At 38.5% G+C, this 23,633-nt stretch overlaps 1 protein-coding gene across 1 annotated transcript in view; it reads left to right on the plus strand.

Moving 5' to 3' along the window:
* Window positions 1-378: 378 nt before the first annotated feature.
* LRRC9 (leucine rich repeat containing 9) overlaps window positions 379-23,633 on the plus strand; it is a 103,523-nt gene continuing 80,268 nt past the window's right edge. Inside the window, exons 1-8 of the mRNA XM_045822545.1 lie at window positions 379-475; window positions 7,318-7,399; window positions 7,669-7,887; window positions 8,993-9,133; window positions 9,647-9,710; window positions 10,015-10,085; window positions 14,714-14,896; window positions 17,633-17,788. Of these exons, the coding sequence (XP_045678501.1) occupies window positions 7,352-7,399; window positions 7,669-7,887; window positions 8,993-9,133; window positions 9,647-9,710; window positions 10,015-10,085; window positions 14,714-14,896; window positions 17,633-17,788 (882 nt within the window). The 5' untranslated portion in view covers window positions 379-475; window positions 7,318-7,351. The remainder of the gene's footprint in view (window positions 476-7,317; window positions 7,400-7,668; window positions 7,888-8,992; window positions 9,134-9,646; window positions 9,711-10,014; window positions 10,086-14,713; window positions 14,897-17,632; window positions 17,789-23,633) is intronic.

Consider the following 23,633-nt stretch of genomic DNA (forward strand, 5'->3'; position numbering starts at 1 on the left):
CTTTCAATAGGAGAAAACCAGGACACGAGAAGGAAATGACTAGGTCCCCGCCACAATGCCCACAAGTCCTTGCTTCCAGTCCTGTCCTCCCATCCGGGGAAAGCAGGTGAAAAGTTGCACTCCAGAACGAAAAAACCCGGGGTAAGGAAGTACGCCACCGTTTCCAAGGAGCACCAGCGGGATCTTCCGGGCGGACCCCTGCCTCTGCCCATTGGTTGGAGGTTGCCGCTACGTGATCCAGAACCAATCGGCTGCTGCCTTCCCCGCCCCTTTCTTCCTCCTCTCCAACCGGAGGTCATCAGAGGCTGAGAGCGGGTTTCCTAGGCAACTACCAGGTTGAGTGCACACACTAGGCCCAGAGCAGAGCTAGGGAGGTCGGGCCCGCTGCTTCTAGACGAGGATTGAGAGGTCGAAGTGAGCTCTGGACCTTGCTCTGTCTCGATTGCTCCAGAATCTTTCTTCTCTCTGGGATGTGGTGAGTGTCTGTCACCTGGTGGCCTTCGGGCACACTTGACGTCTAGACTGGCCCTCAGACTCTCTGCTCCCCTAGGTCTGGTTCGCCTCCAGCCACACCAGGAGGAAGGCAGGAGAGAAGCAAAGTTTAGGTTCAAGGGCCTGGGAATGGCGCAGTGGAGATAATAATGAGAGACAGTGGTGTGGCTTTATCTAAGACCATCAGTGACCAGAGCAAAGGCTTAGGAGGAGAAGGAAAGGGAGGGTGGCCCCACGGCCACCTGTGCAGCCTATATTTGCACCGGTGCAGGCACTGGGCAGAGAGAACCCAGTGCTCCTCGGCCAAACTTGTACTGCCTACCTCCAGCTGCTTGGGCGTTTGGCCCTTCTATGATAATGGGTGGATTCTGACCATTGTATACCCAAGGGAGGAAACAATTTGACCATACAGGGCTTCTAGTTTGTAGAAAAGAAATCTGATGTTCTCCGAATGACACCCTACCCAGCTTTCATGGCAGACAGAAACATGGTCCTTTACACTCTAATAATAATTATTATGCTCTGATTGATCATGTACAGCAAGTATCTGGCACACACATGGTTAAGTTCATGGTCCTTGCCTTCAATGAGCATGTATGTAACCTCATAGCAAGGAAAGACCTGCAAGCATCACAATACACTGAGGCATATATATAGGGTATACATGAGGCCTTAACTGGAGTCACAAGGAAGAAAATGATTATAGTACAACCAGAGAAAAAGTCTTCACATAGAAAATCTGTTATTTAAATCTTTAATGATACATAGAGTATGCCATAAAATCAAGGCAAAAAGACATTTTAGGTTAGGGAAACAGTATATGCCAAAGTATACAAATGCCCCAGCCTGTTCAGAGAAATGTAGTTGTGGCCAAAGCCTGGGATGGCCAAAGTCTGGGGAGTTTGTAATTGATGAGCCTGAGAGATAGGCAGCAGTCAGAGCACAGACACCATGAATACCTTCCAAGGGCACTAGTATGAGCACATTTACCTTTCAGGAAGCTGACTGCTACAGCAGTGTAGAAGATGGATTGTCAGGAAGTGGACTATAGGAAGGGCATCCAATTAAGGTGAAATGTGATGAGGGCCTGAACCAAGGAAGAGGCAACTGGAATGGAGAGGAGGAAAACATTTTATAGACATTTAAGAGATATATGCAGAAGGATTTAATGAGCGAGTGAATGTAGGAGAGAGAGATGGCATACATTAGGAGAAGCAGGCTGTCTGGAAAATATGAGTTCAGGTTTTGAGATGCCTGTGGGACATTCAGATGGAGCTTTCCATGTGGGTAGATTTGTTGAACAGGGGAGAGGTAGATACAGATCAGTAATTTTCACCAAGACGGAAACAATTGATCAGAAAAGTAGGTATGAAATAACAAGTAGAGAGAAGCCAAGGAGGAAAAGTTAAACCAAAGAGGGAAATTTAAAGAAGAGAGTCACCAGCCTTGTCAAATGCCATGCCAAAGCCAAGTTAAGTTGAGAGCTGAAACATGCCTAGTGTCTTTGGCTATTAGATAATTGTTGACTTTGGTAAAAGAAAGTGCAGTGGCCTGAGGTGTCCGCAATAAGAGTGCAGTGAGCTGAGAACTGAATGGAGGCAGTAAGTATTGCTAATGACTAAAAGTTTTTCTGCAAAGGTATCTAAAACCAGCTATTTGTAGAATATAGGCAGGAGGAGAGTTTGTTGTTTGTTTGTTTGCTTGTTTGTTTTTTTAAAGTTAGGAACCACCTCACATTCATGTATGGAAAGAAAAAGAGGCCCTAGAGAAGAAAAGATGAGAAGTGAGAAAGAGGAAAAGGTTGACAGAGCAATATTCTAAAAGAGACTTAAGAGGATGGGCTTAGAACTAGGAAGACAGATTCATTTTGGACAAGAGAAAGAATATTTTTACTAAGACAGGAGTCAGGAAGAGAAATGCATTTTTAGGAGGAAAGGGGATTTAAGAAATGCGTATATGATGGCATCACTGTTCTCTATGAAGAATCTGCTGAGAGAGAACTTATGAAGAGCGGTGGAAGTTTAGAATAGTTCCTGTCGTGAGTCCCACATCTGTAGTTCTAGCGCTACTCTCCCTAGCAAAGGAAGTTGAAGAGGAAAATACAAAATGTTTATTGTTGAAGATCCGGCTGAAATTAGAGAACTTTCATTTGTAGTGACTTCAACTCCATGCTGGGTATGTGAAATCTTCCAGCAGCATTCCAGAGCAGCAGGAAGAGGTGACTGAATCAAAGACTTGAGATTTGAAGGGCGAAAGCTATAGGGGCCCCTGGTGGTCCCTGGTTCCCTGGAGGGACTAGAGAAAACCTGTGGTCTCTTAGTTGGGCGGGCTCCGAAAGGAGCTTTCCCAAAGCATAGCAGAGTGAGTACAAGCTGGCCAGCATGTCTTGGTGGAATCAGAAGCTTTCTCTGGAAACCTTGATTCCCACTTCAGCCCACTTCCTTGAACCCTGGAAGATCCAAGATTTAATTCAGATTTAATTATGCAAATTAAAGAATTTGGACTTTTAAACTTAAATTTTGTTTTGCTAATTAACTGTGAATTACAACAAATTTTTTTCTAAATGAGGGTATTTATGAAGGGAAAACAAGGTGAATGTAAGGTTAGGTTAGTTTCCTACATATGCATACTTCTCTATCATGAATAAGTAGGCCTCTTAAATAAATGGAAAGCTATACCTTATTCTCAAGGAAGACTCAGTACTGTAAAGATGGAAGTTCTTCCTAAATTAATCTTTACAATGGAGTCTCAAAACCCCATGTGAATTTTTAAAAACCAAATACAAAATAATCATAAATCTTATTTGGAAAAATAAATATTAAAGAATAACCAGGAAATTTCCAAAACAGTGTTGCGCGTGGGTCACCGGCCAGCAGTGACCACGGAACGCTGTGGATGGCTCGACGATAAACATGCGAGAAAAAACAACACATGCACAGAGACAGACTAGTTTCTGTGGGGAAGTAGGGACAGAATGGCCACCCCCCCTAGTGGGGAGCGCGCTGATTTACCGTCCATACCTGCTTTTATTAGGCTCATTTTGCATAATAATTCAGGTAAAGTACAGTACTCATTAGGGGAAGTAAGGAACTATAGAAAACAAAGAACTCTGCCGGTCTATTGAGTTGGGGGGTCAAAGAGCTGTAAGACTGAGGAACAAAATAACTTCCTCCTAAGACCCTTCTCATTCAACTGAGAGCATTCTAAACAAAGAAGGTTTCACAGTAATTTACATATTCTTTCTTAGGCCTGATCACCCTGGGGAATCCGCACTTCTCAGTACCGAGCTGCACCACCCTGTCATTGTTTCAGGCTTAGGTGGAGCAAGGGAACTAGGTAACCAAGAGATAAGGAGATTTTCTCCCAGACGATGAGAACTCAGACTTTGTCAAAGCCGAGGAGCGAGGGTCCATCACCCCCTTTTGCTGCAGCCCCCCAAGTCCTTCTTTTGGGGGGCCTCCCAAAGTGATCGTGCCTGTCTTAGGTCGTTCCCCCTTGGGGAATCTTACCCGTCTTTGGCTAACCGACCAAGCTTTTTGGGGTTCAGTCATGAATAAAGCAGCAGAAGCAGCATTCCTGCCAGGAAGATAAGCTTTTGTCTCCTTGCTGGCTTACAGTTCCAAGGGCGTTCCCTTAGCCTTAGCTAGGCAGGGGTTTCAGCTTCTGATACCAGTCAGGGCGGTTCCCAACAAAACAGAATATGATGTGGAAATTCACAATATCACTCATGGCAATTAAATCAGGGCAATCCTATAGAAATAGAGCTGAGAAAAAGCACAGATTGTAAAGTCCAACATTAAACTGAAGCACATGTTATAATTTAGTGAATAACATCGAGAACAGTTAATTTCTTCTGAAATGGATACTTGGACGTAGACTACATAACTTGGATTACCATTTGGTGACTGTGCGGGTACTGAGGGCAGGCTTTGTCCCTTGTGTGATGGTGGGAAGGCAGATTTGCCTCTGGTGTTCACAGACATTAAACCAAAAGGTAGGGGCTTCTCTTCTGATGAGAACAGGTGCTACAAGCCCTCCCTTACTTTGTGCCATCCGAATAAGCCTAGGGAGGGAAGACTGTGGCCTGTGTCTATGTACTGGCGTCTAATGGGATAGCTAAATTCTTTCAGGTTGTTCCTTGCTAAGTGCTCCCTTGCTTGGCCATTTCTGCAGCCTACGCTGTCATAACTTGAACTGTCCAAGAATGGGCTATGAGACAATTGCCGATGGGAAACAAAGAAGGAACGATCAGTATTACCTTCAATATAGGCCCATCATCTAACTACTCATCATTCCCAACTACTACCACCCTACTCCAACACCATCCTCTCTCACTTATATTATTACAACTATCCCTTAACTGGTCTCCTTCCTTCTGCCTCTGACCCCAGCAAGTCTATTTTCAACAGAGTAGCTAGAGTGATCTTTTTCAAAACTTAAGACAGCTCATGTTACTCTTCCACTCAAAATCCTCATATAGCTTCCTATCTTACACATAATAAAATCCAATATCCTCACAAGGTAGCACATGACCTGGCCCTGCAAGGCCTCTCTGACCTCACCTCCTACCAGGCTCCATTTCCCTTGCTATTTGGCAAACATACCAAGTATACTCTCATCCCATTTTTTACATTTGCTCTTCCCTCTGCCTGGATGTATTTCCCCAGGTTTTCTCATTGCTTACACTCTCATTTCCTTCAGTTCTTTGCCCAGATACTAACTTACCAGAGAAGTCTTCTCTTTCCTCCCACCCCATCATTCTCTGACTGGTAGACATTACCGGTAGGCCCTCAGTACCTTAACTAATGAATGAGTGAATGAATGAGCAGATTTATTGGGTTACTTTTCTTTGCGATGCTGGCTGGGTTCACTCACCTCCTCAACTCAGCATGATGGAACGATGTCCCCAGTGTACAAAGCCTGACTGCAAATGCAGACTGTGTGCAGTACTATGATATAGATCTCAAAATCCTTTGATTTGGTCCCTTTGGATGGCCACAGCTGCCTTCTTCCCAATCACTGCTGCTCTGAGCTGGGGAATATTTTTATGATAATTTTGTAAATCTTCTTTCTCTCGTTTTTTGGGGCTGGTTTGTGCTGATGGGCTTTCCTCTCAATCTGATGCCACTTGCTTTATTTGCATTTACAAGACCTTTCTCAATATTTTGGGTAATCAATGCTCTTTTCCTAGCACTACTACACATTTCTTTCTTATTTTCATATTTCCCTAGTTATTCCAGTGGGATTTGGAAAGAGAAGTTACATAACTACCTGGACTCTTTCCACCATTTTTCTTTGCCTTAAAATGTTAATTTATGTATATTCCTCTAGCTTCTACCATTGTCCTCTTTGTTTATTCCATTCCAACCACTCGGGTCTCCTCACTGTTTCTTGAATGTACCTTAGGTCCTTGTACTTGCTGGGATGTTCTTCCCCCATGTATCTTCATGGTTCACTTCCTACATTACTTTGCACAAATGAATAAAAGTGAGCCTATAAATGCTTTTTAAATAAACATTTAAATAAAATTTCATTTAAGTATAACATATCTTAGGAATCTTTTACCTTTTCAAAGTGAACATATACCCCTTTAACCAGCACCCAGATCAGGAAATCTATCTTCTGCAGCACTCCAAAGCCCCTCTTTGCCTCCTCCTAGTCACTCACCCCTGAAAGGTTACTACTGCCCTGACTTCTGATACCAGAGATTAGTTGTTTTCAAATTTTATATGAATGGAGTCACACAGTGTATATGTATCGTATGACTTCCTCTTTGTTCAATGTTGTGTTTATGAGAATCATCTGGGTAGGCAGAAACAATAATTTCTTTCTCATCTCATTTGTAGGGATAAACACAGTAGAAATGTATACCTTTATGACAAAAATGTTCACAGAAGCACTATTTAACTCCAAACTGGAAACAGCCCAAATGTCTACCAACAGTAGAATGAATAAATGGTTATATATTCATGCTATACAATACTGAATATGCTTTTTTAAAAGTGTGGGTTTTTTCTTTTCTATTTTTGCTTAGATCTAGCCCCATCCAACCCAGCATACCTACTATAACTACATCAGCTTTCACCTGCACCTACGATAAGTCGTGTTAACAACTTAGTATGTATCTTTCCACATTTTCTTCTTTGCATAATTATAAATGCACATGCATATATACATATGTATATATGTATACACATACACACATGTATCTGTGAGGGAATTATTACTGTAAAAACTGAGGTCACAATATATACCATTTCTACTTCTTGCTTTGTCATGTCATAATGTTAAAACCAGGATTCCTATATTTTAAAAATAGTATATGTCTGTAATAATATAATGAAAATATTTAAAATTATGAAAAACTGTGTTTTATTGAATCTATTTAGGTATTAATTAGTTTATATCATCTAATATGAAGAAGTTGACTAATTCATTTTAATAAACATTTATTGCCATACCAGATTATGTCACTAAGCACTGAGGATTCTTTTCCTTGCTCTCTAAGTGTACTTAGGGAACTAAAAGACATGAACTGGGGAAAGGGAAGGGTGTAGCTGAGAGATGACTATTTTCTTCAAGTAGAAAATTAGGCTCATAATGTGGAAGAAAATTATATTTGTTTTATTTGAACCCAGGGGGTAAAATGGTAACAAATGGGAAGGAGTCAGGAAGAAACAGTTAAATTCAGAATAAAAAATAACTTTCTAAGAGATACTTGGTAATGTACTATGCAAAGATTTCAAGCCATAGGTAAGTAGTTGCACCTAAGTAGGTGGAATGACATTAATTCTCGTATTTCTTTTAATTTTTTTTCCTTAATAGACAATATTACTATGACCCTTATTTTTAATGGAAGATGATTGAATGTGAAAACTTAAACCAAGAAGAAACCATTAAAGAACTGGTGAGTTAAAGTCAAATTTATTTTCATCCACATTTGCAAGAATATCAAATGGAATATTTTTACAGCCCTTTTTGGAGCTCACCTAGAGATTTTCTTTACTGTGTGACCTTTGGCATTAGAGGAAAGTTATATATATATGGTACAATATTTCTTCTTGTGAGAGTAAAAAATAGCATCAGTGCCATTGACAGTTTATAATTTCTAACTGCAAAAAATAATTTCCTATTATTTTAAATAGGTAATAATCCAGTTTCTTTTTTTGAAAACAGTGTTTACGCAATGGTTTATCTTATGAGATGGTTGTGCAAGAAGGATCAAATACTTCAAAACTGGAGATGTTTTTCTCAGGGTATCCCCGTATTGTTGGATTATCATTGTTTCCTAACTTAACAAGTCTCACAATCATTGCTCAAGATATAAAAGAAATTTCAGGATTAGAGACTTGTTTGCAACTCAGAGAACTTTGGATTGCTGAATGCTGTCTAGAGGTAAGTCTAAACATGTAACTTTACATGAAATATTTCATAGTGAATTCTTTGGCTTTGGAAAAGAATTCATTGAAATACATGCTTGAGACATGGATCAAAACAGATAAGTGAGGGGGAAAAGGAGACCAAATATGATGGATTGCGATAAAACCCTTGATCCAGTAAAACAAAACAAAACAAAACAAGAACAGATAAATGGGCAACAGTTAGAAATAAATTTATACATGGGAAAAATAGAAATAAAGAATTAAAACATAGACATATCTACTGTTTAGTAATCAAATCAAACAATATTTAGTATTGCTTAGTAATGAAATCAGTTCAACATTTATATTGAAAAACAATATTATAGAATGTATGAAGAGCCAAAGATAGGTACACACCATTTGACTCAGAAATCCCTATTCTAAGATTTTGTCCTGGAGAAATTCAGCAATAGAAAACAAATGTATGCACGATTATTTATTGCAGTATTATTTATAATAGCTAAAATTTTAAAATATGAATATGCCACATAAAGGGTTATTTTAAAGAAAATGATTATAACTATGAAATATTTGTAATTATTAAACATAATTTGAAAATTATGAAAACATTTTAAATGATCTTAAGTTTAAAAAACAAAATTATAGGTATTATAATCATATAAAATTAGATATAGAAGTCATTTAAAGAGAATATAAAATTGAAAATAGTTGTGTTTAGGTGGAGAGATTATATATTTTTCTTATAAAAATGTATTTAATTGTGGCTGTGGCTGGTGTGGCTCAGTGGATTGAGTGCCAGACTTCGAACATAAAGGTTGCTGGCTGGTTAGATTCTCAGTCAGGACACATGCCTAGGTTCTGAGCCAAGTCCCCAGTAGGGGGCGTGCAAGAGGCAATACACGCTGATGTTTCTCTCCCTCTCTTTCTCCCTCCCCTCCCCCTCTAAAATAAATAAATAAATAAAATCTTTAAAATTTTGTATTTAATTTTACTTGATACTGATTTTATAAAACATTGTGATCTTTAAAAGAAATTATACTTAATATCTACTTTATTAAAAGGTTTTATAGCAAAATGTAAGCTAACACTACTTAGACTGCTCTTTTTTTTTTCACCAGAAAATTGGAGGTCTTCGAGAATGTAGAAATTTAGAAAAACTGTATTTATATTATAATAAAATTTCCAAAATAGAAAATTTAGAGAAATTATTGAAATTGGAGGTTCTTTGGCTGAACCACAATACAATTAAACATATTGAGGTAAGATAATTTCACTGTATGTGTAAAGTTAATTACTACTTTAGATTTTAAATCAGAATGTCCAAGATCATATTATGCTTAAGAGCCAAAATATTTGTGATTAGTTTAGTTATTGTGGTTAAGAAGAACTAACATAGAGAACTTCATATATGTTATTTCCTTTACTCCTCCCACCAGGCCTGAGAGATAAAGTATTATATCCTCTTTGGAGGTTTAAAAAAAAAAGGTTTAGAGAAGTTTTATATATAACTTGCCTAAGATTATAAACACACTCTGTGTGATGTGCTTTTTCCTATTCCTCTTCCTCATTTCCTCTTCATTTCCCTCCCTGCTTCCTCCTCCTCCAATCACTCTCTTCAGGTTCCAGAGAAACAAAGATGGCTTCATCAAGGCACCCACTTATTTCTGTGCTCAGTGCTCATAACACCTGGAGGACTAACCAGATTGATCAGATGGTTTATAAACATAAATATGAATGATTTTTCCTAAATTATATACTGTCTAAATTTTTAGGGCTTGCAAACTTTGAAGAATTTAAATGACCTCAACCTTGCTGGAAATCTAATAAGCAGCATTGGTATGTACTGTTTCATTTGGAATGTAAGATAATGCTACAATAATATTTTATCAGTACAAAAAAGTACATTGCTTTCTTTTACACTTTTTTGTCTGATATCTTTGGAAAGCACTTCTAAATCTATGATTATAGGGTGCAAAAATATCACCCATTAATCAGTGGTTACTAATTATACAGTGTTATTGTTAGTGTTATTTACATGCAAGAAATGATGCCCATATCCAGCTCAGAAAAATGACAGGATATGAACAGCAGGTAAAACAAGAAATTTAACTTTTCTTTCACCTTGTTTTTAAAATTAAAGGTCGATGTCTTGATCCCAATGAACAACTGGAAAAATTAAACCTTTCTGGTAATCAAATATGTTCTTTCAAGGTATGTAAGTAGAATACATTTTTATTTACCAACCTGGACCATGAACCATCTTATTTCAAAAAATGGACTAAATAGCCCAATTTTAAGAAATAATTTAATCATTTTGTACTTCTCAATACTCCCAGAAACTTTAGTGTTAGCTGACTAAATTGATCCTAATGATCTGACACTATTAAAACCAAACAAATAACTATTTACTTGGCTTTTAGGACTACTTTCTCTTAGTTTTCCTCTGATCTTCGTAGCTACACCTCTTCTGATTATTCATCCTTTTGTAACATTGAAAAATTGAACTGCCTCAGGTCCATCCCAGGATCTTTTTTTTTCTTTCTATCTGTATTCATTTTGTAAATAATCTCATAATGTCGAATGACTTTAAATACATTTTATCCACTTATTCTTCCTAAATTGGTATCCCTGTCTTCCCTTACAACTCCCCAAACTAAAGACACCTCCTGCCCTGGCTGTTGTGGCTCAGTGTTGAGTGTCGGCCTGAAAATCAAACGGTAGCGGGTTGGATCCCCTGTCCAGGGCACATGCCTGGGTTGTGGACCATGTCCCGAGTAGGGGGCGTGCAAGAGGCAACCATACATTGATGTTTCTCTCCCTCTCTTTCTCCTTCACTTCCCCTCTCTTAGAAAGAAAGAAATAAAACCTTAAAAAAAAAAGACATCTTCCATAATAACTCAAACTGATTGTCCCTCTGTGGACCCTTCTCCTCCTGCAGCCTTCTCCACCTTTCTAAGTGGCATCTCCATTCTTCTAGTACTTAAGCCAAAATCCTTAGAGCCCTTTTTGACTCCCCTTATTCCTTCATACCCCACATTCAATCCATCAGAAAATTCTGTTGTCTTTACCTTGAAAATATGTCCAGAATCTGACCATTTTCTTACCACCTTTATCACTACTAACCTGGTTTAAGATACCATGATCTTTAACCTGCGTGACTGAAAAACAAAATTCCCCCTTCTCCTCCCAGTGTTTACCCTATTGTTATGATTAGTCTGTATTTCACACAGCATTCCAGTCCTTTAAAAATATGTCAGATCAAATCACTCTTCTTTCATCTCATTCAGAGTAAAAGCTATTAATCAGTGGTTACAACGACCCACGAGACTCTAAATAATCTAGTCCACCAACTGTCTGCCTGACCACAGCTTCTACCACTCTCCCCTGTCCCTACACCTTTCCAGCCACTCTGGTCTCCTCACTGGTCCTTGCACACTCTCCCCTTCAGGCTTTTGCACTTGCTGGGATGGTCTTCCCCCATATATCTTCATAGATCATTTCTTCATTTCTTTCAGGATTTTGTTCAAACGTTATGTTCTTCATGATGCCTTTCCTGCCCAATTTAGGTAAAATAGCAACAACCCCTAGTACCCTCCCCACTCTGAAGCACTCCCATCTCCTTTTCCTCTCTGCATTTATCCACATCCCTTACTCATATACAAGCTTCATGAATACAGAAACTTGGCCTGTTTTGTAATAAATCTTGAACACTTCTCAGGCATTCAAATGAAAAAGAAAAAAACATAAAAAGACAATGTTTATGGTATATAATGTGGGTGAAAACATGGCACTCATAATTTTGACAGTGTCAGATTGAAGGTGCATATTCTAACACTTCCTCTAGACAATACTGAAGAAAGATAAGTAAATTTATTGTAAAAATAATTTGGAATTGATCAGTATTAAAGTAGGCATTCTTTTACTCTTAAGCACCTTATAAAGAAACTTAAACATTTTATTTTCTTGATCAAAATCAAGAGGAAATATTTGATGTGGTCACACCTTGAAAGGTTGACAAAATTCCAACAGGCATTGCGGGAGGGTCTTCTAAACAGTGACAGGCAGGCCTTCTAAGATGGGGAGAACAACATGCACAGAGGCGTGGAGGTCAGAAATCAATGGATGTATTTGAGTAATAACAGCAGGAGAATCAGAGGGAGCTGTGAAAGAGAAATTCAGAACGCTGTGGAGGCCACGTTTAAGCTACATAATACAAGACATGAGTAGCAGTTACTAAGGAAAGAGCATTCTGCACAAAGTGTGAAGGACCTAAGTTGTAGAAAGGAAGATAGCAAATTCAAGAAACTAGAAACCCAGTGTTGCTAGAACAGAGTGAGGCAAAGAATCATGAGCTGAGGCTAAAGGAGGTAAGGGCAGAATGCTGGGAGGATAAGGGATTTCCCTGCCAGGAAGTCGACAGAAGTTTACCTTACTCTGGCTAGCCATGGCAGCCTTTTGTGGTGAAGAGTACAGGCTGCATAGACAGAAAGATCTGTCTGTCCTAGTCCTGCCACAAACCAGACCCAGGATAATACAGAGGTCACGTTGAGTTTAAGTGAAATAATAATGTAAAGGTCTTAGAATATTAATGACTTGCACACAGCACACACTCAGTAGATATGATATTTTATCATTATTACTATCACTTTAATTATGTCAACCTATTCTATTTCAATCTGCGGATAAAAATGGGGTTATTGTGGAAATTCATTTTATGGCCTAATATTAAAAAGGCTCCCCATAGTAATGTTGGCTATTTATTATAAAAGCATTGGACAAGATTCACAGCAACGTTTACTTTTATCATACTAGGAATATTTCTGAAACACTATTATCTTGAATTTTTATTTCTAATCTTTCTATCTACCCTAAAAAGGTAATATCCTAGTAACGATGGAAAAACTTCTGTGCCACTTTCCATCCACATCAGGTACCACAACACTACTTTTTGGTGACAAAAATGACTCTAATGTCATCTGACTTTTGAGTGTAGGTGGTGGGTTCCTGTGTAATACTTCAAAGTTCACCATCTCCTAGCCCAGACTGACGGTCAAATGCAACATAGCCACCCGGAAATCAAAGAGTATCTTTACTTGTTAGAACAGTCTGAGGTTTGCCTTCTTTGCTTCTTCAGAATTTGACCAAACAATTCTCTGCACAGCTCTGACCAGAAGTTTCCCTTTCAGAGCAACACTGCTTAGTTCCGCTACTGTCATGGGCCCAGCCCAGAGCCCCAGGTCCTACCACTAGGCCGTGTTCCCACTTCTCAGAGGGAGTGTGGACACACATTGGCTCCCTAACCTTGTCTTACTTTTACTCTAGCAGCTTCCCCATTCCATTTGTACTTTATCTTCAGAGCCAGTGTCTCCTGGCTCTTGCTTTAGATTTCCTTTAACTCCGATTCTGACTCTCCTAACTAGCATTTCATCCTTTCAAGTCCACTCCCACCACAGCACCCTCCCACCCCAGGAACTGCTCTAGTAATTCTATTATTGAGGAAGATATGAGGACATCTTGGAGGTTGGAAGAAAGTAATGATCATTCAACTCAATTCACATATTTAGTGCCTACTGTGTTCTAAATGCTGAGTGCTGCGAATGCATTCAACAGGGCACAAACTCTGCTCTCAAAGACTTTATCTCAAGAGTTGCCAGATTTTTTCTATCAAAGGTCAGACTGAAAATATTTTAGGCTCTGTGGGCCACATGTGGCCTCTGTCACGTATTCTTGATTTTTTTCCCAACACTTTAAAAATGCAATCACCATTCTTAGCGTGTAGATAGAGGTCCAAAGCCCATACAGATCCATGGCTTATAGACTTGTGGATGCACAAGCACCTGGTGGCGGGATGTGATAAATTCTATAACAAAGTCAAGCCCAGTGGCTAAGAGTTCATAGGAGGAGCATCTACCCCAAGCTTGGGGGATGAAACAAGGCTCCCAGAGAAGATGATTTTTTAGGTTGAATCTTGACAAATTAAGAGGTTAAATTGGGGTGAAGTCCAGTTCACTCAAAGGCAGCAGCATGAGTGAGGGTCTGAAGGTAGGATAGGGTCTGGTACATTCTGAAACTTCACATTGTTCAGTATGTGGCAAAAACATAGAATCTCAGGGCTTAAATTGGAAGAACAAGACTGAAAGGTGAAACAAGGGCCAGGGGCCAAAGACAACTGAGACTTCAGGATAAAAGATGTTGGGGAGAGACCCTCTGGGAGGACATTATCAACCCCTCTGCCTCCATAGGTTGAGAGAGAAATGAGGACGTCCAGAGAAAGCTAGATTTTAGCTGTCCTTAATAGGTAGGAAAGGCATTCACAGAAACAAAAATTTTTAAAAGCAACTAAAAATCAGGAATTTAATGGCGATTATAATAGAGCAGGGATGAGAAGAACAGATCTGGAGGCCAAGAAAAATGGGAAGCAGCGTTCTTAGGTGGTAAGTGGGGGTGGGGGTGGTGAAGGAGTAGCAGGGACACTGGGGTTGTTAGGAGCTGTGCAGAGGAGGCAATGTCGTCTTAATGAACCAGTGTGTTCAAGTGACTGGCTCCAAGGTTCCAGGTGGAGTGCACAATTTAGTAAATGTCCTTTGGCCTTTGTTTTAAAAGTACAACTTGTATGCATAGTTATATAGAGTCTTCTATTTAATTATGAATGATCTATTTGTCATATATTTAGCATGTTTTTCATTAGAGAATATTTAATCCATCTAAATCACTTTAACATATTTAAACAGATAATTAGAATGCATTATATTACATTGTGGTGATCTCAAGTGTGCAAAAGCCCCCTTTAGAAATGGACAGTTACATTTAATTAAACATTATTACTGCTGCTGTTTTAGGACCTGACTAACTTAACCAGACTTCATCGCTTAAAGGATTTATGTCTGAATGATCCTCAGTATAAATCCAACCCAGTTTGTCTGCTGTATAATTATTCCACACATGTACTATATCACTTGCCTTGCCTTCAAAGACTTGACACGTTTGATGTGTCAGCAAAGCCGATCAAGGAACTGGCAGATGTAAGTGCATCCCTAAACAGGTATCTGTGACTTAAGTTTAATTAACTGCTTCTTTCTGTCTGTGTCCACATATGGTAGGTAGTATTATCTTGTTGGTTCTTGTCACCAGTTTTGCTTTTGCCCCAGTGAGCTGGATATTTCCCCTAACAACATACCAATAATAACATTAGTACCAGAATTTCAATTTGGATGACAGTACTGAAAGGTGAAATAATAGAAAAATATTTAAATGTATATAAAACTAAATGGAGGAAATCTGAAAAATTATCATCAGTGTTAAGAATAATCGAACTAGCACTATATATATACAAATGTTAATAAAGCCTAAACAAAGTAGAAATGAAACAAGTGACCCGCTCTCATTTGAAATTTTATATATCAAAATTAGAAAGTATCTGTGGTGGATGGTAGTATGTCAGGATTAGGTCAATTTTAATCTAATTAAAGATGATTTGGGGTTCCCTGGAAGTATCAGTGGAACCACCCACACTGTCAAAATCTTGAAGATCTCTGAAATCTTGAAGAGAACTATGCTGGGACTGCCACTGATGGCAAACCCCCAGTAAAAGGTGACATGCCATCAAAGGATCCGTAATTTCAGTAGAGACGGCACAGGGAGTCACCATGTTTCCCAATAGTCTTTCCACATATTTCTGCTTCTCCCTGCCCTGTTTGCCCATTCACGATAAATACTGTTTGAGTACGCAGAATGTGCCAAGCACGTGGATACCCTCACACGTGCCCTCCCATTCTTTCCTGTGCTGATTCATCATCTCAACATAGAACGTCTTTATTCTTTTATCTTAACTTGTTTCTCTCCTCTTGCTAGTCTGAGAATTTATTCTCAAATTCCATTCTCTCTTTCTTCCAAAACTGAGATTATCATCCTTTCCACCTCAATCTAAGACGTAAGCTGTCTTACAGCATTAAGCAAAGGACTAGAGTCCTTGTCTACTAGCAGGTATTTGGAGTCATTGGAAGGCCAAGGAGGAATGCCTCCTCTAACAATGATGTTGTCTAAAATAACAGCAAAACTTTTCAGTGACAACCATATTTTTGAAATTTTCATTATCATCTCTGTAGTTTTACATCAGGTGGTATTCACAAAGGTGAGCAGGTGAATATGCTTTGTGATATCTTAGCTGGCTCATCTATCTAACAAATATGAAATGCCTACTACATTCCAGGCACAGTTAAAGGCACTAGAGGTATAGAGTGACCTAAAAAGGCACAATCCCTGCTTCCTTGGAGCTCACATTCTATTGAGAGGAAACAGATAATAAGCAACTAAAGGAAACAACTTGTTTCCTTTCAGATGGTGAAAAATGTTATGGAGAAGATAAACAAAGGTGGAGGAAACAGGGTTGTTGGTAGGGGCAGCAGACAGGGTGTTAGCTATTTTATATAGCATTTTTGGGAAAGGATTTGCTAAGGTGACATTTGAGCAGAGACTTGAAGGAAATAAGGAAGCAAGCTCTTCAGGGATCAGCAAGTGTAAAGACCTTGATGCAGGAGCATGCCTCGTATTTGAAAAACAACAAAGAGGCTAGTGTGGCTGGAGCTAAGTAAGTGAAGGGAAGGGAAGTGAGAGACGAAGACAGGAATGGTAGGGGACAGATCATGTGAGACTGTAGAATGTTCTAAGAACCTTGGCTTTTACTCTGAGTGAGGTGGGGGCCACTGGAAAATTTTCAGCGGAGGGATGACGAGATAATTTATGTAATTTAAAGGGATTCTTTTGGATAATGGAATAAGAATAAAAGATTAGAGAGAAAAAGGTGAAAGCAGAGAGACAAGTTAAATTCCAGTAACTTGGATGAGAGACGTTGATGGTTTGACACAGGGTGCTAGTAGAGGTGGTGGTGAAAAGTAGATGTTGGTAGTAGTTAGAAGGTAGAACTAACCTGGATTTGCTAATAGATTGGACATGAGGAGCAGAGGAAAAAAGTACAGAATAATTCCAAGTTATTGGCCCAAGCAACCAAAAGAGGGAAAGGAATTGCTGTTTGATGAGATGAGGAAGAATATGGGAGGAGTAGGCTTAGAAGGAAGAATTACAAGTTAATTTTAAACATATAAATTTTGAACAATCTTGTGAGCATCCAAGGGGAGATATCCAGTAAATAGCTGACTATATGAGTCTGCTCTTTTACAGAATTGACTGGGTTGGCTTATACTGATAATTTAGTAATTTGTTCAATGTAAAACAAGTTCATTTAGAGCACCACTTTACAGATTTGAAAAAAACAGGAAATCCTCTTTTAACCATGCTTTAAAAAATGAATTTAATATTACATTTGCTTTTAGTTCTTTTTAATTTCTTTACTTTTCCCTAAATTAATCAAGTAGGAAAAAATGTAGTTATATATTTGCTTTAGTAGTACTGCCTCATTAGCTACATGATACTATTTTGGAAATTGAATTCTGTCTTCTCTTTATGTTGTCATCCTGGAACTATATATGAATATGCCTCACATTTAAAATATTATCCATAAAGAAACCTTTTGGAATTTTATATGTTGTTTATTAGGTTTAAATATAGAACTCTGTATAGCCATTATCATTTCAACATCATCATTAGTAGTAATTAAGCAAAACTTTGCTTTAAGCAAAACATAAGTAGTAATGCAAAACTTTCTAGTTGTTACTTAGAACATATTGTACTCATACTATACTGCTAATAATTACCTATATTGTTTAATTCCAGCTAATCATTTGGGTTTTTCTCACTTTTAGACCACAGCAATGAAAAAACTAATGTTTTACAATATGCGTATAAAAACTGTTCAGAGACATGTTAATGAAGACCTTGAAAAACTGAATGATCGAAAATGTAAATTACAGAAGTTGCCAGAGGAGCGAATAAAATTACTCAGCTTTGTGAAAAAAACCGTAAGATTTAATACTGTAAATTTTCAGTGGTCACAGCTTAAGAAAACTGATGGATAAAATAGCATTCTATTTTAAATTTATATATATTCATATATGCATATATGTTGTTTTCTTAAATTAATACTGAGTTTCAAGTCAAACCTGTTCCCAAAATGTTTTAATTCTGGGTGCTTAACTAAGCTTCATTCTGTGCTTAGAAATCTATAGTTCAAAAAATATATAAAAATTTTAAAGTACTAATTAATTCAGTATGATTCAGAGTTATAGAGATCTGTTAAATTTATTTCAGCTTCATTTTTATTAGATACCAGTAGGTTGTGCTCAAAATTCATTTTCTTGTCTGAAGGGTTGAAATATCCCTTTACTAATATTAAGGTATAAAACAAGGTAAGAACTTTGTATCAAGCTATACTATAGTAGTTATGTATGTGTTTTTATTTAAAATACATTAGATTTCCTTTACTAAAAATAGATCCTGAAAAATTAAGGATTATTTACCTCAAAACAGAACTTTGTATATAAAAGAACTATATATTTTTTAAGTACGAGAAAATAATGGGCTATTCAACAAATGGTGTTAGAAAAATAGACAAACTACTCAGGAGCAGTAGCTACCAAAGTAAATACCAATTGGCAAAAAGATTTAAATGTAAATATGAAAACATGAAAAAACTCAAGATATATAGATTAATATATTTAACTATCTCAGCCTGACAATAAAAGAAATATTAGAAATCACAAAGGAACAGAATGTAGATTTGATTAAAAAATATATAAAATGTTTTTATACTAAAAAGCATCACTAAATGAAAATAAATAACAAATGACAATCTGAAAAATTGTTTTCAACAAACATGATATCCTTAGTATAAATGTACTCATAAGTAAAATAAGAAAAAAAGTAAATGTCTAAGTAGAAAAATTTATCAAAGTACATAAACTATATGTTACAAAAGAAGAAATTAGAAATGACTAATAGGAGGAAGACAGCGTTGGGGTAGGAGGGAACAGATTCCACTTCCCCCTACACACGGGAGAAAATCCTAGCCGATCTACGGAGTAAAAGAGCAAACAACCAACAATACCTCAACATATGAAAATAAGGGACCAAAAATTGTAGCGAAACTGAAAAACCAGACAGTAAGCAGAGTGCTTCAGAACAATAAGGTCCCAGGGACCAGCGCGGGGTGGGGGGGTGGGGCGCTGCAGCCCCAGGCCCAGTGCCCACTGCTGGGTTTGCCACAGAGTCCTTTGGAGAGAGCCGGGGCAGCTGCTCCCTCCCCGGCCAAACAAGGTCAGAGTGGCATGGGGAGAGATCCGGTTGCTAGCAAACACACAGGGGCTGTGAGCACTCGCGGAGTCTGTGGACACCTGCAGAGTTGAGAGCTGCATGACGGGCCCTGACCCCCATAGTCACTGGTCTAGCTAAAGAATTGGGCTGCAGGAGAGGCCAGGCCACTGTATGGAGTGGCAGGCTTGAGTAGGAGGAATTTCTCAAAAAGAAAAAGTGAAAAGACAGACACTGGGGAATTTTCCTATAGCAATCACTCCAGCCTCCCTGCCACCCAGCCGGGCAGCAATCCCGAGGTTGTGTGGAAGGTTGTGCTTGTGTGGAAGACCCTGTGCACCCCCATAGCACTGAGAAGGGTGAGGCAGCCTGGCCGAGTGCACACACCCACAAGCACACCACCACACCCCAGCCCACAGCGGTAACCCTAGGGAAAGGCCTGGATCCCACACCCAAGGTGCAGGGGAGAGGTGCCAGGATAGCTCCCGGGACAGTGCGTACAGCTGACTGAGTGCAGATCAGGAAGGAAGAAAAGCCATTCCAATCGTCCCTCAGCCTGCTGCAGCCAGCAATACCACAAAAACCGGTTTGGACACTTTGAAACCAAGAGGCTTTTAATTTTATTCTATTTTTATTTTTTTTAATAATTTTTAATTTTTACATTTTTATTACTTTTTTCTCCTTCAATTCCTTTTTCCTCTCTTTCCTTCTTTCTTGTCTTATTCCTTCTTCCTTTCTTTCCTCCAATTTTATCTCTTTTTCCTTCCTTCATCTGCTTTTTAAAAAATAATACCTACAAGTGAGACCAAAAAAACCCAAAAAACTCTGGAACTGTGAAAGGACCAGAGTTGGATCCAAAGAAGGGGCATCACAATAGCTGTGACAGTGAGACAAATTTCACTCTGCTATTACAGAGAACCTGCAAGTTATTGCATATTTGTATTATTATTTTTTCCATTATTCTTACCTCTTTCATTTTAATAGTATTTTTGTATTCCTCTTCTTTCTGTATAGTCTGCTTTGCAAGGCTGGTTACATTGTATCATTTGACAGGTTTTCCCTGATATCTTTCATAGTGTATTGCTAATTTACTGTCCCTCACTTCACTTGTGTCCCATTAGCACACTACTCAAGGTCCTATACTCCCTATTCTTGTTATCTAGATCACATAGATTCTGTCATATGATTGTTGCTCTAATGTTATTATAAATAATAGCTATTCCATACAATTGTAAATACTACCCAACACCCTTCCCAGATCTTAGCCCACTGCACGGTTTCCTGAACTCTGTTACTGTGGTGGTTAACTATTCTCTCACACACTACACCCATTTACTATTGTTTACTCTCACCTTACCTCAGAATCTGACCTCCCACAGCCTCATTGCTTTTTAGATCTAACTCACAATCCTTTCTTCCCCAACAAGAGTCTTATCTTCTTTCCATCCTTTCTAAAACTTGGCTAGTTGGGTGGAAGATCACGGTTAACACTATACATAGCCAAAGGATCTCCTATCTCTTCTCTACTGGCTGCTACTATAAATATCATAGAATACTCTCTTGCTGTCTTAAACCATTTTGCCTTCCCCCTCCAACTAATCACAAAAAAGAGTAGGTGGAAGTAGTGAACACCAGGATACCCACTGGAAGAGGAAACCCAACAACAAAGGAACCACTAACAGATAAAAACAGAAAGTGAAGGAGGGAGTGGAAACCACATAAACCTCAATCCAGGACCTATCTGGAAATACAACTAAACAGTAGAGATACTACCCAGTACAAACAACTGAACAAGAGCAAGAGAGAATCCTCAAAACCTTATACACACAGAAGAACCAGCTTCAACACAACCTGTCCTCACCAGCACAACAAAATACAAGAGGTGGTAGACAGAGTGACCTTCATTTAACCAGCTGGTGGGAAGGACCCACCAAAGAAAGACCCAACAACAACCAAAACCCAAAGACAAACACAGAGCCAACTTAAACAACAGCCCAAGACCAGTGAGCTCAGGAGATCAAGGAGACTGCACCACTGAATCTCACAGGTATTCTACCACAGAAATTCACACCATAAACCCAGGGAGCCAGAATAGATCACTTTAAGAAGCTGAGGCTAACAAGAAGAGTCTCACAAACAATGGGAAGACAAAGAAACAATCCCCGAATGAAAGGAAAGGAGGAAGCCTCAGAAAGAGTGCCAAATGAAATAGAGGCAACCCAACTATCAGATACTGAGTTCAAAGCAATGATTGTCAGGAAGCTCAATGAGCTACCAGAGACTACAGGGAAGCTACAATGAACTCACTGCAAACTATATCAACATGAAAAGGGAAATAGAAACTATCAACAAGGGCCAAGAGGAAATGAAGAATACAATTTCTGAACTGAAGAACACAGTAGAAGGAATGAAAAGCAAGATCGATGAAGCACAAGATCAGATCAGCAAGCTAGAGGGCAAAGTAGATAAAAACACCCAGAAAGAGCAAGAAAAGGAAAAGAAGCTCAGAAAGAATGAAGAGGGATTAAGAGAAATGCAAGACAATATGAAACGTAATAATATCTGTATAATAGGGATACCAGAAGGAGAAGAAGAAGAGCAAGGGATAGAAAACCTACTTGGAAAAGTAATGATGGAAAACTTCCCTAATTTGATGAGAGAAAAAGTCACACAAATCCAGGAAACACAGAGAGTCCCAATCAAGAGGAACCCAAAGAGGCCCACTTCAAGACACATCATAATTAAAATGGCAAAATGCCAAGACAAAGAGAGAATCTTAAAAGCAGCAAGGGAGAAACAGGAAGTAACATACAAGGGAACCCCAATAAGGTTAGGAGCTGACTTCTCAATGGAAACACTCCAAGCCAGAAGAGAATGGCAAGAAATATTCTAAGTAATGAGAACCAGAGACCTGCAACCAAGGCTACTTTACCCAGCAAGACTCTCAATCAAGGTAGAAAGCCAAATAAGGAGCTTCCCAGACAAAAAGAAGTCTAAAAGAATACACCTCCACCAAACTAGCTCTGCAAGAGATGCTAAAGGGACTGCTTTAAGGAAAGGAAGGAAAAGAGAGAGAAAGAGGAACATAGGTACGAAAATGGCAATGAATAACTACCTATCAATAATAACCTTAAACGTAAATGGATTAAATGCTCCAATCAAAAGACATAGAATAACTGAATGGATAAGAAAGCATGACCCACACATATGCTGCCTTCAAGAGACCCACCTCAAAACAAAAGACCTACACAGGCTGAAAGTGAAAGGCTGGAAACAAATTTTCCAAGCAAATGGACAGGATAAAAAGCTGGGGTAGCAATACTCATATAAGACAAAATAGACTTCCATAAAAGGGCCATAAAGAGAGACCCAGAAGGTCACTACATAATACTCAAGGGAAGAATCCACCAAGAAGACATAAACATTGTAAATATATATGCACCCAACATAGGAGCACCCAAATACATAAAGAAACTCTTAAAGGACTTCAAGAAAAATATGGACAGCAACACAATTATAGTAGGGGATTTTAATACCCCACTGTCAAAAATGGACAGATCTTCCAAACAAAATATCAACAAAGATATTGTGGCATTGACCAATGCTCTAGATGAAATGAGCTTAACTGATATATATAGAGCCCTTTATCCCAAAGAAGCTAAATACACATTCTTTTCAAATGCACATAGAATATTTTCAAAGATAGACCACATGATAGGACACAAAGCAAGCCTCAATAAATTCAGGAAAATTGAAATCATACCAAGCATTTTCTCTGACCACAAGGGACTGAAACTAGAAACCAACCCCAAGGGAAAAAACCTGAAACACTCAAAATCATGGAAATTGAATAGCATGCTATTAAACAATGAATGGGTCAAGAATGAAATTAGGGAAAAAATCAAAAAGTTTCTGTAAACAAATGAAAATCAGATATTGAACTGATTTTGAACTGAGTATGAACTCACAACAACCCAAAACTTATGGGACACAGTGAAGGAAGTCCTGAGAGGGAAGTTCATAGTGATACAGGTCTACCTAAAAAAGATAGAAAAACTTCAAAGAGACAACCTAACCCTACGTCTACAAGGACTTGAAGAACAACAAGAAAGACAGTCCAGAGCAAGTAGAAGGAAGGAAATAACCAAGATCAGAGCAGAATTAAATGCCATAAAGACTAAAAGCACAATTCTAAGGATCAATGAATCCAGGAGCTGGTTCTTTGAAAAGATAAACAAAATCGACAAGCCTTTAAGCAGACTAATCAAGAAAAAAAGAGAAAGGATCCAAATAAACATAATCAGAAATGAAAGAGGAGAGATTACAACTGACACCACAGAAATACAAAGGAGTGTAAGAAATTACTATGAAGAACGGTATGCCAAGAAATTTGAAAACCTAGGTGAAATGGACAAATTTCTAGAAAAATATAATCTTCCAAAACTGAATGAAGAAGCAGCAGAGATCCTGAACAGACCAATAACAGCTGACGAAATTGAAGCAGTAATCAAAAAACTCCCGACACACAAAAGTCTGGGTCCCAATGGTTTCACAGGA

This window comes from Phyllostomus hastatus, unplaced genomic scaffold (genome assembly GCF_019186645.2).
Source record: "Phyllostomus hastatus isolate PE091 unplaced genomic scaffold, TTU_PhHast_1.1 phas_scaffold_501, whole genome shotgun sequence".
Classification (NCBI taxonomy): Eukaryota; Metazoa; Chordata; class Mammalia; order Chiroptera; family Phyllostomidae; genus Phyllostomus; species Phyllostomus hastatus.